Source organism: Astatotilapia calliptera, chromosome 23, assembly GCF_900246225.1.
Source record: "Astatotilapia calliptera chromosome 23, fAstCal1.2, whole genome shotgun sequence".
NCBI lineage: Eukaryota > Metazoa > Chordata > Actinopteri > Cichliformes > Cichlidae > Astatotilapia > Astatotilapia calliptera.
The window spans coordinates 10,783,750-10,802,352 of record NC_039323.1 but is presented as its reverse complement, the minus strand read 5'-3'; the positions used below and the strand labels follow the sequence as shown (position 1 = coordinate 10,802,352).

At 42.0% G+C, this 18,603-nt stretch overlaps 1 protein-coding gene across 3 annotated transcripts; it reads right to left on the bottom strand.

The window, feature by feature from the left end:
* Positions 1–84: 84 nt before the first annotated feature.
* On the bottom strand, positions 85–9,596 carry plin3 (perilipin 3). Of its 3 annotated transcripts, none has more exons than XM_026158171.1 (9): positions 9,483–9,596; positions 6,068–6,185; positions 4,864–4,951; positions 4,448–4,643; positions 4,045–4,127; positions 3,378–3,609; positions 2,315–2,664; positions 1,194–1,412; positions 85–462 (listed from the first exon to the last, which is right to left on the bottom strand). In XM_026158171.1, exons 2-9 carry the CDS (start codon positions 6,073–6,075, stop codon positions 325–327), a joined length of 1,314 nt encoding a protein of 437 aa, XP_026013956.1. In that variant the 5' UTR covers positions 6,076–6,185; positions 9,483–9,596; the 3' UTR covers positions 85–324. The 3 variants fall into 3 exon arrangements, with proteins under 3 accessions (XP_026013956.1, XP_026013957.1, XP_026013958.1); XM_026158172.1 differs by having other exon boundaries at positions 1,194–1,409; XM_026158173.1 differs by lacking the exon at positions 6,068–6,185.
* Between the last annotated feature and the right edge of the window lie 9,007 nt (positions 9,597–18,603).

The window sequence follows — 18,603 nt, the reverse complement described above, 5'->3', positions numbered from 1 at the left end:
GGGAAGGTTTTGAATTCCTTCCAAACAAAAATGTTTAAAGACACATTAATCTTTCAGAGATTAACAAAACACAACAAAAAAAAAAAAAAAAAAACCAACAAATCTACCATAAATAATAAAGTGCAAAACAATCATTTCCTAAGGCCACATTTTAGATTTTAACTTCTGCATGATAAATGTAGTGTCAAAAACTGATAGAATTATGATGATGACAGTTTTTCATGAATATTATGGCACCTATTTTGAGCTGGTTCATCAACATCTAGAAATAGTCCCCTAACACCACTTTGAATCATCTCAGAGGAGCACAGGAAGTCTTCGCGTCTACTCGTTTGGTCCGGCCTTCTCTGCCACGTCGCCCTCTGCATGCTCAGTGATCTGAGGAGCGAACGGTCCCACCAGCCAGTTGAGCGGCGTGTTGTGCAGTAGATAGTCCATGACACCATCCACAGACTTCTGAACCTGGGATGGACACACACAACAGTACAGTTTTAATAAAAATGTACAGTTAATAAGAGGATAAATGATCTGAAATAATACTGAGCACCATCAGAGATTGAAAACAAATTAGTTTCACTGACTAGCCACTTTATTAGCAGATTGTTAATGCAAATAGCTAATCAGCCAATTACATGGAAGCCACTCTCTGCATTTCGATGTGGTCAAGACGACCTGCTGAGGTTCAGATTGAGCATCAGAATGGGAAAGAAAGATGATTAGAAACTGCTGATCTGTTGGGCTTTTCCCTACACGACCATATCCAGGATTAAGAATGGTCCAACAAATAAATTAATAATATTATCCAATGTGTAAGACAGCAGTTCTCCAGATAAAAATGCCTGGTGACGTCACAGGAAAATAACCTGACCTTGCTGCCAGACTGTGTTGAGCTCACATGAAAGCAACAGTAACTCAAATACCAGTAATTAGGCCTTGTACAAAAAAAAAAAAAAAAAAAGGAGGGTTCAACACAGCAGTAGCAAGATGTACCTAATAAAGTGGTTGGTAAGTGTATAACATACACTTGAATGTTGTAGCATCAGCAGTGCATGGGACTTTCCAGTGACATTACACAAGAACTAACGTGGAGAGTGGTGGCGCTGTGGGTGAAACTAAAAATTCGAGCTATGAGCTACATTTAATTAAGCAGCTGCACAGCTGGAGCAGTAAAGACAGCAAAGCATGACGCGTACTTGGTTCAGCTGATGACGGCTCCGATCGAGGAGGACCGGCGTGATGGTGCTCGTGTTCCTCAGAGAGGAATACAGCTCCTCGGCAGACTGTCGAGCCGCGGTCAGCTGGTCCTGGACTGTGCTCGGCAGACCTTTAGCACTTGAAACCACGCTGGCACACACCGACCGCAGCTGGTCGCTCAGACCACGCACCATAGAGAGGGTCTGCCTTTCAAGCTGCTGTGAACGTAAGTGGAAACAAAAACCAAATGAATAAAATGTAAAGCTAAGATAACGGGACAGTCCAAATGTAAACAGCACAACAATGACACAGAAGGAAATGACGGTGGAAAGTAAATAAAAAGCTCTCAGAGTGTGAACCTATGCCAAGCAAGCTCACTCTCTGGGCAGCATTTATTTAAGGGGATATATTAATATTGTTTCTTTGTTCTTTTTAAATGTACTTCAACAAGTTTTTAGTGCAGTAAAGACAAACATTATCTAGGAGCAGATCGTGGATTGATCTGCAAGTAACTGGACATTATTCATAGAGATTATATCATATAATACATTTCTAATTAACTAGGCAGCTCATTCCCTTCCTTTTGACAATAATGTCTTTAACACACACATTCTGTGATCAACTTGACAGACAGGCAGATGTGAAATGTAAATGTTGCCAGGACAAACAAAGGGCAAAAGAATTAAGCCGTTTGAAACAAAAGACATGAAAATTTGACCTTATGACCTTGAGGAGGTCATAAGGTGGCTCTACACATTATACATTATCACTTCAACCTTCAAAAATCAGTCTATTTACCTTGAAGGAGAGGTCAGAGGTCAAATGTGGACATCACATTTTGGGTTGTCTAGACCACAATACTAAATTTTAAACAAATGTTCTCATATGTGGATCTCATTTTCTAAGGAACAAAAATCAGGTTAAAAAAAAAAAAATCAATAAATCAGGCAATTCTTTGTTTTTACCTTCATCAGGTTCCAATCAGCCCAAATAGCAAAGAAATTAAAAATGCATGACATGAAACAGTTCGGGTCTTAGGAGGTCAAAGTAAAAATGCTGCTATGAAATATATCTGTAAAACACAGCTGAATAATCTGTTTCAAAGACTTTCGGTCCTGACCTCAGACTCATTTTTGGTCCCGTCTGGCTCTGGCTCAGACTCCGTCTGCCCATCATGTCCTCCGTGCTTCTGCTTCCACTCGGTCCAGCGCTGCAGGAGTTTCTCAGAGGCTCCTCCTATCTGGTTACCTGCTGAACCGAGACTGGCGCGGGCGCTTTCTAGCAGGTCTAGAGTGATGGTAATCTGAGCCACCGTACCATAGGCTGCGTCCCGGTAGTGACGTGCCCGATCCAAAGAGTGCTGAAGAGCTCGTTCCTGTACCTTAGTGGAGAGTTTCCCCAACCGGACAAAGTAGCTGGGGTTGTCTGAAGAGGTAGCTACCTCGCTGCTGGCAGGTTCGGCCACAGCAGCTGAAAGAGGCGAGTGCTAAATCAGATGTGTGACCCTGACATTACTAACAGAAATAGACCGTTAAAATACGTAGCATCTTCATTGCACAGGGTGTTGGGTATGTCATGACTGATGGAAACACTTTTCCCCTCCATCTGTTTGAAGCTTTGCTGCTAAGAGCCACTACAGAGCCTCTGATCAGTTCTGTGCAAGCAAAAGGACATAACGCTGCATCACTGTGCTTTCATTAAAAGCCACTTTGATGGTTAAAGGAACAACTTCAACTGTGCTGCTGCCACAGTTGCAATTGTGCCACATAGCCATAATCAGAGACGGGGCTCTTTCACAGCTTCCACAGTGGAGTATGGCAGGTTGTCATGATAACATGACATCACAGTAGCAGGTGTCAAAGCTGCGAGTGCTGGAAATTGCAGGTACTTTTTGGGCCAAGTTAACAGAAGGGAAGTTCACTGGAATGCCCTGCCTCTCTATGAATAGCACCGACCATCCACGTGTTCAGTCACGGTGGTCGAATTCAACAGTCATGATGACCACCCCCCCCCATTTCACCAGATGACCTCATCCTGCTTTTGTGACCTATTTTTTGGGATAATCTCAATTATTCATTTTTTAAACCTTTATCTGTCAAGACACATTCATATAATTCAACAACAGGCAAACGGGTTCATTACCACCCAGTGTTTTCGATGAAGTGATTAGTACAGCTACTGACCCAGCTCCCTCTCAGTGAGCGGTAGGTTCTGGTCGACCCAGTCCTCGGATCGGCTGAGGGCCAGGCCCATCCCACTGCTAACCATCTGGCCCATCCTAGTGCCCATGACTGTGTTGATTCCTCCGCTGACTGCTGCCCGGGTCAGCTCGACGCCACCCATCACAGCCCCCACCACGGCTTCTTTGGCCCCTGCCACAGACTGGTACACCATTCCCACTGTGTCTGACACCACCTGAGGAAGTCGAGATAAGATAATTACCTTCTTTTGAAAACCAACGTGGTGCCGGAGCTCGATTTGGTGCCGACTATAATAAATAAATAAAATTCTGCCACGACTTTCTTCCTCTGAAATTACCCCAGTGTTTATCATTAATGCTAGCTGATAAACTGTGCTCATGCTGCTGTAAAATGCTGCCACTACTCAGTTTGCATTAGTGCCAGCAGTGACAACACGTTAGTGGAAAAGAGGTAAATGAGCAATGATCAGCGAAGCATTTTGCGTTTTCTGTATTGTCAAAATCATCCAGAATGCACCAATACGAAGAAAACAAGCACATGGAGGCCAGAGAGCTGTTTTCTTTATCAAGTCTATCATTTTGGATTTTTATGACAGCATTTAAGCACAATAGGGTTAGGTTTTTTTGATGCTACATTAAAATATTCTGACCTTGTCTGCTGGTTGGTGAAGAATAGGCAACTTTTCTTCCATCTTATCCAATCCTTTCAAAGCGTACTCGTTTGCAGAGGCAACTGCAACAAGTGCACAACGCGAGAATCAGTGAGAGTAATACCACTCCGTAAAAAACAGGCATCGTGTCAGGTTTACAGTACAGCTAGAACTGGATGAGTGTCAGAGATTCAAATTACACCACGATAAAATTTGGAAAGTTTATTCTCATGACAATAAAAGAAACAGTCTTATGATTCTATTGCATTCTATCCCTGAGGCAGCAATGGATTTGACTTCAGCTTCTCACCTTTAATGCGCAACCAGCATGAAATATCTGTTTGAGGTACATCTTTGTGCGATTATCATACGTTACATCGGATTTGCAGAGATGGGAACCTACGTTGTGGCTCGATCATGTTCAAGAGAGGTTTGGTCCCTGCGGTGGCAGCTGCACCCAGAGTCCGGACCCCGCTCTCGGCTGCATCCATCACTCCCTTCAGTAGGGGAACGCTGTCTTTGGTGGTACTGTAGGCGTTTGAAACCACCTCGCACGCCGAACTGACCAAGGGCAAGTTGCTCACTCGTGAAACAACAGTCTAGGACAAAAATAGAACCGTCGCCGTTATTGAAAGCACAATCCTGTCTCACAGTACAGTATAGTTCAGCTCTTTTCAGGTCTGTATTAGTAATCAATAAGGAATAATTATTAATTTCCAAGAGTAGATGATCAAAACGGGGAAATATCAAGTGTCAAATGAGTTCACAGTAGACTCGTGTTATGCATTAGGGATCATTTCAGGTCACAGTGCCCCTCACCTGCTGCTCTCCATTAGCTGGTTCTGCTGCCGGAGCTGCACTCTCATTAGTCTTCCCGCTGTCTGCCATTGTGACTGCTGGATTCAATCTGTGTCGTGGAATACAGAGTGTCAGAAACAGAGACTCGCCTCACATTGCCCACTGTGCATGATGAAATAACGGCTTTCTCTATGATACTCTGTGTTTAAATAGCTGGTATACTTTATCTCACAGCAATCTTTGTCCTGTCAGTTTAATGCATGCGGAAAGGCAGCTCAGCCACGCCAAATTCATTTGTCAACACTATGATGTAACACAGACGAAACTACATTAAAAACTGATACATTTGGAAGTGAGTATTTTCTTGTCAACTTCCAGCATCATTAAAACAAAGCTGTGTATGAAGCAAGAATTAATGAGACAGGTGTTTGTTAAGTCAAGGCGTAAGCATTATGCATACGTAATCACTGAACTTATGATTTTTAAGCTCTTCTTCCATGATTATCTGTGTTTGAAGGAAAGATTTGAGCCAAAATGTGATTCAAGACTGCAAGAATAAAAGCCTGACATTTTAACAGCTCTTCACAGCAGTTAGGGTAACATGACTAACATCACTGGCAGCAGCAGCAGCATCAAAGGAAAACTCCCAAGAATGATTTATGCTTTGAAGTGTATTAGAAATAAAGAAAGTACAAATGGCTGGACGACACATCGCAAGTCCCTGTTGTTACTAAAAAGAGTGAAACAAAAATCATCTGGGGCTTATTCCTTTAATTCAATTCTTGGACTTCTAAGTGCGAGCACAGCTCCCTGACAGAACACGGATCCTCACATTTTTCTTGCACTCGCATTCAAAACGAAGGAAATGTGACGACAACATAAAAAGAAAAACAGGGATGATAAATCATGCGAGAGAACTCTGTGGTTATGAAAGTTCTGATAATTTCAAAATATGGATGAGAGTCCGAGGAAAATCAGAACTAATGGCACGAACCGCGGTCCCGCAGGGCACTGAGTGTTCACGAGCTCTCGTGGCGGCTTGCAGGCAGAATGGACGACATCTGATATTATTAATCTAACGGGAAACGGCGAGCAGTGCTGCGCTGGTGTCAAATATTTCTTTAAATGAGAACTAGGCCAAAATAATTACTCAAGTGAAAAACTACCATATTACATGAATACAATGAAAAAGTGTCTTAAATGAAGATCAAATGTAATACTTAACTGGGCCATGCAACGCTGTGAAATTAATCAGCAATTTATTCTGTTTCACTGCAGGTCGTTTCAACCCTAGCCAGCCTGCCGTGTCTCTTCTAGGAGTGGGAATTAGGATTTATAAAAACCTGTATCAGAAGCACCATAAAAAAATAATAATAATACAAAAAATTATGTGTTAACTCGTGCAAATATACATGGAACAGTATATGAAAAATTTGGTGTACACAGCTTTATCCTTCAGCTCAGTCTGAACTCTGAGCAGCTCTCTGTGAGGCTCTTCAGGAATAGTTCTCCAGGCTTCTTGAAGGACATTCAAAGCTCTTCTTTGGGTGTTTCTGCCTTTTGTTCTCTTCACACTGCTTCAATAATGCTGAGGCCCAGGCTCTGGGGAGGCCGATCCATGACTGACTGTTCCACTGTGTGTTTTTCTACCCAGATGTGCTGAATAAACTTCAGCCTTTCCTCCCCGTTTCCCTTCATCAAGAAAGGCTTCCTGACAGCCGCCCTTCCACCGAGACATTTTCTGATGAGGTGTCAGTGAACAATAGATCGGCTGAAGGTCCAAATCATCCGTCTGGTCTTTGCTGAATTTTTTTGTCCTGTTTATTAATGACATGACTTTCAGATATGGTTAGTCTGCTGTAGATGGGGTTTTTTTTGTTTGTTTTTTTAAAAAAAAGACCTCACACTTCTTAGGTAAACATATCATACCAAGATGCCAAGTTTTCACCTAACAGCTTTTTGGGAATCTCGATTCATTTATCCTTCCTTTCACTAGCTGGGCCCACATCCTCATTTTAGGTTTGACAGCGTTTTAGTAGGTAAAAGTGAATGGTTTGACATGAATTGAGCTGCGGTTTGGGGAAGGCCTCAAAGGGGACTGGCGGTGGCTCCCGGGCCTGGCAGATCCCCATGCACTAAATAGAAATGAAGAAGTTAAATAATTGAAAACAAGGAGGGAGGGAGGGTGGGGCACGTAAACGAGAATGAACAGCTTGCAGAACTGGGGGAACCTATATAGATGACAACCGGACGGAGCGCGTTTGGAGGCGCGGTCCTGCTCCTGAAATTCCGATACATTATCTCCAATTAGCCAAAGAAAAGAGGACCAAATTATGTCTTTTTGGGACAAGCTGTTGGTAACAAAGTGCCTGAAGAGTCCATTTAAAGTTTGTCCTGTTTCCAAGTCTTCTGTTATGTGTGGACAAATGTGTCATAGGTCACGTTACGTGGCTAAACAAACAAAAAAGATTCAACAGTGAGATACAAGAACTGAATAGGAAAGGAAATAAAGTGAAAAAGAAAACCTTTGTTTCCAAAAGCCATACTTTCTTGAAATATTATTATTAGTTTTTTAAGAAATTGGGGGTGGCTCAAGACTTTTGCACAGTACTGCATTTTTAAATTAGGGTCTCATATAGAAATAATATTCTTTACAAGTTAAAGAAAATGCATTGAGTTTTATTTAATGAGGTAATACAATCTCATTAGCTTCACTGTACTCTGACCAAATTTTCTTAGGTGGGTAGTCACTCCCCCCAAAGGACACTTCCTGAGCTCGGAAAACCTCAGAGTAGGCAGACTCATCACATTGAACAACGAGGGGATATTCAGTTTGGTAATTAGCGCACATGCATGTACACACACACCTGTCTTTGTGCATATGCACGCACACGCACATGCACATACCTGTCTTTGTATCTTAAGCATATAGTTAAGACAACAAAGAGATACAAGCAAGAGAAGGAAGGAGGAAAGAGGCCCGTTAGCCAGTTGGAAAGAAACATCTGCAGCAAAATCCGTCCCTTCTCCCTTTGGTGCCTGCAACATGTGGATGGCATCTGCTTGCGTTCTGCCAGATGGCATACAGACATAAATGGACTCCACCTGTATTACCTGGGATGCTGTTAACAAGCGTCTGACATGCATGACCTGATGTACACAACAGAAGCAGATGAATGGGAGAAGCATGAGTCCTGAGATCTTCCTGCTGGAGAAACAGCCAGCAGCATCCTGAGGTGTGCAGCCAACCAGCGGCAACCTGAAGTCAGTGCTCAGGTCGGCTTCATCGACCTGACAGGAGGAGGCGATCAGCAAGAGACGAGCCTCAAATCCAACAGCCTCAGCCACGACTGGCATTTTTATAGAGCTACTATTCAATCATTTCACACAGTTTGGATGTCAGTGTGAATAAAATCATTTAACTTTTGTTTTTCGTGAGCTCTGGCAATCCAGAAGAGATCTTTCTGGCCTGTGCGTGACTCAGAATTACACGTTATTGCAACAGCTTGGTTGAGCAACGCCGGTTTTTTTTTTTCCTGAGTGGCAGTTGATGAGATCTTCACCAGTTTTATTACAAAGCAAAGTCTGACACTGTGCACCCTGATATCAAGTGCGAGATGAACCTGCGATAACAGTACAAGTTATGAAGAAGGCTTTTATGCAACACAACCGGCTGCTTTAGACTTCTCAAAATGATCATCTCACTGACAACTGAATCCAGTAAAGTGGCCATTAAAATCCTATCAAGCCTCTTCCTACTGCTTTGTGTGTGACATCCTTGCAGTGTTGGGCCACATCAGGGGGATGGGGAAACTACTGTGTATTAGCCAGAGCTAAAACTCAAAGTCTCGATATCAAAGGTGACTTTGCTTTATCGGAAACTACTGAGACACTTATGTAGGTTAAAGGGAAATCTATGCTTTAGTTCCACCTAAAAAAGACACACAGATGTGTAATGTTATTTTGCATGGGCTGGAAAGCAGTCAGAGCCCTGCAATGGTCCCTGGATTTATTTGATGGGGTCACCCGACGATTTAAAAGAAGTGAAACATAATGTGGTCTACTGAGCTCTGGCTTTTATCTTGTGAAACCATCCACCGAAAATATCCACTGAAAAATGAATCCGAGTGGGAAAAGTCACTACCTGTCTGAACTACTCAGAGCACATGCCCACACACTGAGGCCACAACCGGAGATGAAATCTCACAACAACAGATTGCCTGATTTTGAAAGGCTCTGAAGCTAAGAAAGATTTAGGTAACCGAGTGCACAATATTAGTTTAAGCAAAGGCTCTGAGCAGCATGACGATGATTCCCAGCAGAGCTAATCAGGTCCGTCTTTCATTGCTTCCCCTTTCTACTCGGTGAACTTTCACCCATGTGAGGAACTATGACTCGTTACTTAACACAGCACCAAACAAACGGCTTCTCCGAATCAGTCTCCCGATCTGTGCCTTAGCTTTTCGTCTTCATGGGGTTCTCTTTAAAAGAAAAGCTGTTTCCGCAGCTTTAACTGGAAGTAAGACCGAAGGCTAAAGCTCAGCTGGGCAACCCGCACGAGTAAGTTGGTTAAACAGCTTAAAAACATGGCTCTACGACTGCTGTCAGGACGGAACACACCTGTGGGATGAGCCACTCACCTGCCTGGGAGCCTGCCGGTTCACAGTCTTGTGATGACCTGCTGTGTTACTTCCGGTCAGTGACCCGGTCCACCCCGCCTCAGAGCCTTTATAGTGCACTGCTGCGCTACTCTTCAACACAGGGGAGGAAGGCGGAGCCTAAGACTGGCTTACAAACTTTCAGCCAATTAAATCACAGCACGGAAGTGCCCGTCACTGCCGGCCCCGCGGGCTCACGGTGTTGCGCCAGAACTTTCCAACATTTCTGTGACTTTTCTGTGTCACAGATGTGCTTACACGGATAAACGAGCAGTGGTCAGCGGGGTTTATAAACTGTTTAAGTATAAAATAAAAATAAAAAAGACTCCTTTCATAATAATAATAATAATAATAATAATAATAATAATAATAATAATAATAATAATGATTGGATTTATATAGCGCTGGCACCCAAAGCGCTTTACAATTCCATTATTCATTCACTGTCACATTCACACACTGGTGGAGGCAAGCTACAGTTGTAGCCACAGCTGCCCTGTGGCAGACTGACAGAAGCGAGGCTGCTAAGACAGACACTATCTCTGCTTTTAAGATTAGGCTTCAAACTTTCCTTTTCGCTACAGCATATAGTTAGGGCTGGATCAGGTGACCCCAAATTCTCCCTTATGCTGCAATGGGTGCAGGCTGCTCGGGGATTCCCATGATGCACTGAGTATTTCTTCTTCAGTCACCTTTATCACTCACTATGTGTTAATAGACCGCTCTGCACTGAATCATACTTGTTATCAATCTCTGGCTCTCTTCCACGGCATGTCTTTTATCCTATCTTCCTTCTCTCATCCCAACTGGTCGTGACAGATGACCGCCCCTCCCTTAGCCTGGTTCTGCCGGAGGTTTCTTCCTGTTAAAAAAGTTTTTCCTTCCCACTTTCGCCAAAGTGCTTGCTCATATGGGGTCAAATGATTGTTGGGTTTTTCTCTGTATGTATTATTGTAGAGCGGTGGTCGGCAACCCTAGGCACGAAGGGTTAACTGATGGCACGACCATAGCTGGACTGGCCATTGGGGATACTGGGCATTTGCTCGGTGGCCCGGTGACTTTTTTTTGCTTTGTAACGGTATAGGGTCTACCCTACAGTAATATAAAGCACCTTGAGATGACTGTTGTTGTGATTTGGCGCTGGATAAATAAAATTGAAAATAAAATAAAATTGAATCTTATATTTTAGTTACAATATCTGCTGCTGCCCTCTTGAGCAGATCTTTCATGAAAAAAAACCAGACCTGGATAAATAAAGGCTATATAAAAGTTATGCTTAACTTCTACTTTATGATAAAAACGTTTAAAATGACTCATGAGAGCTATATCTGGTATAAGTTTGAAATTTATCTATAACAGTTTAAATACAGGTGATTGTTTTTGGAAATATCAATCATTTTTTGGCACCACAATGGTCCCTTTATTTCTCAGTTGATGCTTGCATGGACTTTTTATCCCAGTTTTGCTAAATATACTAAACTCTCTCTGATCATGTGTTGTATGACTGCTTATAAATTGGTGACCGAAGGGAACAGTTACTGGTTTTATTCGCTCAGTCACTGAAGTAAACTCATTCATAATGTGATGCATTCATAGACTACACATAAAGGCTTTCATTTGTAATCTGAGCAGAACTTACACTATAAATCTTTCTGAAATATATTTGGGCTGTCTTGGATCAGTATGTTTAAGAGCTAAGATCTGCCTGAAGATTTTCACTGATTTTTAAGTCAGGGGAGAGTGAGGGAGCTCCGTGAGAGCTTCCCCTTCAGTGTGTTTCCTAAGGCTCAGGGTGGATCTGGAAAAAGGGTGACAAAAATTCATTTTCCCAAGGGGCCATGTGAGAAACTGGGACTGTTGTTGAGGGCAGCATCAATCATTCTATCCACCATCTTCTGCTTATACAATTCTGGGTTGTTGGGCGAGAGGCGGGGTACACCGCAGACAGGTCGTCAGCCGGTCACAGGGCTAAAACAGGGAGACAGACGACTGTTCACACTCACACCTGCTCTGGTGGATAACCTCACCTTTCCTTTGACAGTCTGCATGTAGGAATTGCTGATATTTACTAAACTGATTCTCTCAGAAATGTTTCCTGTGCCAGCGGCTGCCCCATAAATCTGAAAGCAGGCGTTTTCTTTTGCTCAAACACACATTTGGTCACGTGACTCATTTCCACAGGGTTTACTGAAGCACTGTTTGCAAAGGTGAGACTCTGACCTTTGTGAAAAAGTCTCCAGTGAGGTTTGCAGTGCAATGATGCATTGATGCAGCTCCTTTGGATTCACATGCTTTTCTTAATAACGGAGCAAACTCTTGTGTCTCATGACGGTCGCCGCATGTGGCTGATCTTCTGTCTACACCTTCACCTCACTCGTTTAGCATCCATAACTTTCATGTGGACCAATAATGCATCACTTACTATACAACAATGCTGCAAATGTGTCTTTGTGTCTTTGTGTTTCTAAGAGAATATCAAGCAGAACATACTTTTTCATTCTATTTTGTAATTAGGAAGTCTATCCATTTTTCATATATGTTAATGGGGCATTTCTTTATCCACGCAGCTTCATCTTCATTCTAACTGCGTGCAAACTCAGCTGACTGATGGAGGCTGCGAGATGAGGCATTGTACTATGAGAACGCACCAGAAGAATAGGTTAGAGAGAGTTAAATGTCAGACTGTAACTGATCTCATGTATAAAACCCACCTGACTGACTGATGATCCATATATTTATATAAAAGGTTAATAGATTTGTGCATGTAATGTCGTATCATCATTAAAGCAATATTAACTTAAAGCAGAGAGTACCAGCTACACACCATATTTAGCCTTTTCTTGCAGCCTTTCTTCATTTATCCCCTTTCTGTGGGATGTGTTTATATCACGTATCACGAGACCTGATGTGTGCTGTAGGTGTCAGAGGGGCTCTCCCCGTCACAGCTGAAAGTCAGGCAGCCTGTTTCATGCAGTTAATGCAGTAAACCCTGAGAGGGCAGTGTTTACCCACGGAGTCAGCTGTTTCTGTGGCCTCACCCACACAGAGATAGACGCTTCACATTTACATCCCTAAGATCTTTCTCTTCTGCAGATGCACCACAAATCCAGAGCAGAGGGCCTATTTTGCATTAAATGTTAAACAATAAAATATTTAAATATCTGCTGGGAAATGGGAATGTGGACGGCAAAGGAAGACAGACAATACTTCCTTCCATTTAAAGAACTTATTGCACGGACTGTGAGGTGATTTCTGCATAACCTTTGTACTTAAGAGTGGGATTCAGACAATGCAGTGTGTTTTATCGCAGTAAGGCCAGTACAGTGACTTCCTTTGCTGGATGCTGTGTATCATCATAACAAGAACTCTATTAACTTACCCTTTTCATTTAGAGAGGATTTTCATTATTCAGGCCATTACAGTTTTCATTATGGCTCTCTGTATTTCCCCAAATGGCTGCAGTAGGCTCCAGAGAAAGGAAACTGATTACCGCTAATGTTCACATCAGATATTCATCGAACGGGACCTGTTGTAACTATGTTTGGGCCTGCTTCATTATCCAGCAGTAACAGTTCGGGTTGTGACATCACACCAGCAGACAGGTCAAAGTCACAAAAAGCACAAAGAGACGAGAAACGTAGGCTTGTTGTCTCGACCACAGCTCTGTTACTCCTTTGCCTCTGAGTGGCCAAGCTGCTTCAGCCTCTGTTTACCTTTAAGCATAATCCATACACATGCATGCACACTCCCCTGCAATGTGAGCCCAGAAGTCTCTCATCTGTTCGTGCTTAACTCTTGACTCTGCTTCACTGGATCAGTTGATTGAGGCCAGAATTGTTCTGGAAATTGAGTAATTGAAGATTAGTAGATAACAGGAAAATCACTCATCCCTCAGAGTAATATGATCACACCACTGTCCCCTCCTTGCTCTCCCCTCTCTTTCTTTTTCCTGAAGACATACCTTTCAAGATCAAAGCAATAAATTGGCAATCTGAAGAAATTTTTCATGGATGCGAGAGCAGAACCTGAAAATATTTATATAGATTTCATCTTCAGCCGCCTGTTTTTTTGTCAGAGTAAATAGAAATGCCTACTCGGGCATTCATTTGGCCACAAGTGGGCATAAAATAAAACCAATAAATCGTACAAAAACCAATCCAGTGCCCGGTATTGTATATACAGTGCGATGTCGTATTGTAGCATACACATTTGAATCAAGTATTCATTGAAATTACTCCATGAAACCCACAAAAAAATCTGTAATTTTGATAAGTTAATAACCATAAATGCTTTAAGATGTTCGGTCTCTGTTGGCGTTTTACTCACAGCATTTGGTTGAATGATTAATTGTTTCAACAAGATATCCATCACCATCAAAACACTCATGCAATAATCTGCTGTGGAGTGTAAGGAGCAGTACAGCTATTCTGTAATGAAATTCATTTCCTCTCTTCGTGTTTTCAATTCATCCACAACTCTCAGGTGTGCTGGGAGTGGATCACAACACAAGGATTTCTTACCTCCTGTTTCACCTTCTGCTCTTCACTGTCAACAGGGCTGAAATGGTAGAAATTATCCATCCATCCATTAATAGCTGACCAGCCCTGCTGGGTTTCATTTGCACCATTGAATCTTCCTGAGTCTCATTGAACCACGGAATCTTATTCCCAACATCCTGCAACAAATTTCCGGAGACCTGAAACTAAAGGTATCAGTAACATGCAACACGGCGACAAATCATCTGCAGGGTGAAAGTTGATCTGGACCTTACTACAGTCTTCCCAATAGCACATTAATAAAGCATAACCAAGCCAAAGATAATGCGTCAGAGTGTGAACTTGTCATGGTTAAAGTAATAAAGAGACAGTAAGTTGACCTTGAAGAAGATTTCTGTGAGTACCATATTTATTATTACCTAGGGTTGCCAACTCCCTGAAAAATAAATAAGGGACACCTCGTGGCCAGGGCCGGGCGACCCAATTGTCTTCACCCTTCCCAGTGTGGTGAATTTTCTAGCTCTTTTTTTGTGTGTGAAATTATTTTTTTAACCATTTGACTTGAATTTGATTTAAGTAGATGTGTATTCTTTGTGATATGAACACATGTGAAACAAATGATCATTTAGCCATTTATTTTTAGCTCAAAATGACAACATTAACACGATAAAACAGGTCTCTTTCTTAAACAGAAGCCTGTCATGCTTAACTTTTGAGAATATAAGTAAATCTTTCTTTAAAAGAACTCTGTCCTGCTTAACTTAAAATAATAGAAAACAATAGAAAGAAAAATATTCTTGTAACAGTGCACATTTAGTGCATTTAGTACAATTGGCTTCAGTTGAGGTATTATTTCAGCTTTTCTAATGCTAATCAGCTGCTCCTGTTTGTAAACCCACTTGCTCCCATGATTACGCATCTTAACTCATCATCATTATTCATCTATGTATTACTTTTATGTATTAGTCATCTATTTGTTGTAATCATCTATTCTTGCAGTTGTTTATTACACAAAATAAATTATATTATCACACTTCTGGCCACATAGCGCTGATATTCACTGCACATGCCCATATTAACTTTTTCCAGCCAGGTGTTTTCCTTTTCCCATTCTTCCCTTTGTCTGAGGGGAACAAACATTGCTGCTCTAATGCTGGGCTTACACTGTGCAGTTTTAGGCCCATTTTGAGCCGATTTTTTGAGTGATCGGACCGATTTTGGCCTTCATCGTGCATCGTGTAGTATACGTGGGGTAACAAGAAGTGATTAACACCTCACGACCAGCTCCCGATCATCAATCGCTCGTGAGGGTCTCACCACAGCCGCTCACACTGCTCGCGCGCAAACACGTAAACGTTGGTGTAAAAGATGGAGCAGCACGGCTGTGCAGCGTGTGATCTGGACACAAGCGATGGAGGCACAACTTGTAGAACTTTGGAAAGCTCATCCGAGCCTTTTCGATGTGGCATCACAAAATTATCACGACCACAACAACCGTGAAAATAGTTGGATTTACATTGCTGCTCAGTCACAGCTGCCCGATCATGTTTTTCATTAGCAATTTAGCAAAGTTGATGGTGGTGGTGTGTGTGTCTGTGTGAGTGTAAGACGGAGAGAGAGAGCGCGACAGATTTTCTGTTATAACCTTCATTTTATGGAGGCACAGTGTGAGCACTCAGGTCGCATCAGAGCATCGGGCGGTATAGTGTGAGACCTGCATCGTGACCTACCAACTGCGAGTCAATCGTGCAGTTTGAGCAGGAGCTGAATAACGTGACTGAAAAAAATTGCACAGTGTCTGCCCAGCTTTAGGTTTACTGTCGTCCGAGACTTGCACCGCAGTGTCTGCGTTTGTTTCCCTGTTGGCCATGCTTCTTGTTGTGGTCATCTGTTGTCTTCCGGTATTTTCTCCGTAAGCGACCTTTCCTCGACCAATGAGATGAGTGGTAATCTGAATTGTCATACTCGTAAGTGTGCTGTCAGCTCATTGGTCACAAAGCAGGAGAGGGGCTGGGAATTATGTTTTCAAACAAAGCGTTAATTCCATTAAAAGTTATAGACTACTTTTGATTCTCACTGTATTACGGGACAAAGTGCGTCCCTTATTAGCTCAACACGGGACGTGTACTTTTGTTTCGAAATACGGGACGATTCCGTATTTTAAGGGACGGTTGGCAACCCTATTATTACCATACTTTGTTGATCAGAGTAGCTCGACCTCCTTTGCATGAAGCGCTTTTTTGCTTTCTTTATTTTCCAGTGATAGATATTAAAGCTGATAGGGCAACTTTTCTGTTCACTGCTGCAAAATCAACAGTAATTTTAGCTTAGCCTAGCATAATCTTATAGCATCTATTCTATTCTATTCTATTCATAAAGACAAGGTTAAACAACTAGCTGTCAGCTAGCTGTTTAACAGCTAGCTAGTCAGCTGTAAGAAAATCTGCCTTTAAGCCCATCATAATCTTACTTATTAACATAATATTATTAACCTGTGTAACAACTACAGCAACCTTTTGGTCACTTTCTGAATAGCCAGCTAGGGCTTTGGGGAGCTAGCCTTCCGGCCCTGATGAAGAAGTTTTGTAATCTGAGCTCACGAAAAGCTAATTATCATTTTAATGCTTTTGGCACAAATGAAGCAAAAGAAGCTGAAGCTAGCCAGCTGTCAGCTTCAGTTATACATTATCTATACAAACACTGCAGTGTATTTCCCAGGTGCAGTGATTTGGTGAATCCATAGACAATTAAAAAAGATGGATGAAGCTAGTGCCATGTCGCTTAGTGGTTTTGGACTGATCGTGTTGCCCACTAGCATGTTAGTTTTTCCAAGCCAAAAGTCATCAGTTTAGTGGGTAGAGTGCTAAGTTATTGTCAGCTGATACTAGCACACCTGGTTACCACGTTCCAAACATATACTGCAAAGATTCATACTACAGTAACATCAGTTACATCAGCTAAATAGCACTAGGAGTGCTAAGAAGCAGACTAATAAGAGGCTGGAATCACAAAACAACACTGAGCAGGCCCGTATAAAGATGTGTCCTCCAAATAATAACGAGTGGTTTCATTTAGTCTGATGATATTAGACACCATCTTTACAATTATTGCTGTCTAGCTTGAGTTTTACATCATTGTTTTATCTGTTCTGAATATTACAAGAAGGTGGAGGCTGAAAATGAAAACTCACAGAGATCGTTAACTTCGAGCATTAACTTTTTCCAAGACTAACGGCCTTTAATCTTCTGAGTAAAATTGCCCAGCGAGGACAACTTAACTGGCTACAGACGTTTTATGACTGTTGTGCCTTCAGCTTAAAGAATATTGGAAAAGTGATTTGTGGGGAACCTCTAGCAGCCCTTAAAAAAAAAACATAATCTAAAAGATTTGTAGCCACAGTTGGAGAACATAGGAGGAACCAGGTCACTGCATACAACATGGAAAGCAGCAAACCAAAAGACAGCTGTATCTTACGACGACCAACAGGTAGTCTCAGTCAGGCTGCACAATTTCCTCACACTGTGTTTTATGACTTGCTTTTTGAATGCCCACGGCCGTCTCTCTGGGTCTCCCCTGTTTATTTTGGAGAGCTTATTTCACCCCAGAGCCCTGACAGCGGGTCAGCTGCCACAGCGGAGGTGGTGAGGAAACACGCAACGAGCCGGCTGACCCTGAAATATTTATGCTTCTTTAGTGTTGTGATTGTATGCGTTTTGACAGGGATGGCACATTACTGTGACCTCTTCCCAAACTAAAGGCCCGATGAGCTGCTGTCTGCTCTGACTCGGTTAGGTGAGGCAAAACGCAGGATTCCACAAAACATCGATATTCCCAGCTTTTCTTTTTTTTTACCTCTGCGAAAGTAAAAGACACATCAGTATATTTCGGTATTGATCCCATTCTTTTTCTGTCATTTTTTGAGGCGTTTTCTTTATCCCTTTCCACAGAATTCTGCAATAATATTGTCTTCAAACCTCTTGGCAGCAAAAATGTACTTTTCTTCTCTCTTCTCTATAAACTTCTCATTTCCTCCACCTTATCACCGCCCTACTTCATCATTCAGGCTGACAGACTGATGGCTGCCTCTGCTGCCACGCTCATCTAGATTGCTCCCAACTAATTCACACCAAGATAATAAGTTTATTAACACTAGTCTATAAAACAGCATATTAAAAACAAATACAGAGATTATTAAAACTTATATATGATCATGTACCATTACAATTATTCTTATACTCAATGCAGAGCTGGCAAGTGGAATAATATATAATGAATAAAAATACGATTTAATATAAAGTGGTTGCTCATTTTGCATAGATTCATAAGCTGAGCAAACATCCTTCCATCATTTATGAAGAAGACTTGTTGTTGCTTTCAACAAACGCTTCTTGTTCTAAACCCTTTGCTTCTCTGTTTATATATCATGCTGAGAAAACGGAGCTCATTGCGTTGATGTTTTATATGATTTCATATGAATGTAGACGCAGTCTCACAGTGTGAATCATACTACCAAGGTCATTTTCTGCATTCTGTTCAGTGCAGCATTATAAAACGGAACAAAGGGAAAATAAAAATGAAGAAATCGGGGATATTCTATGTTTTCCATT

Coding starts and splice junctions, on each gene's coding strand:
- plin3 (XM_026158171.1), bottom strand. Junction 4,644..4,863: donor CAGCTAATGGAGAGCAGCAG/GTGAGGGGCACT, acceptor TTTTTGTCCTAG/ACTGTTGTTTCACGAGTGAG. Junction 3,610..4,044: donor TTCACCAACCAGCAGACAAG/GTCAGAATATTT, acceptor CGACTTCCTCAG/GTGGTGTCAGACACAGTGGG.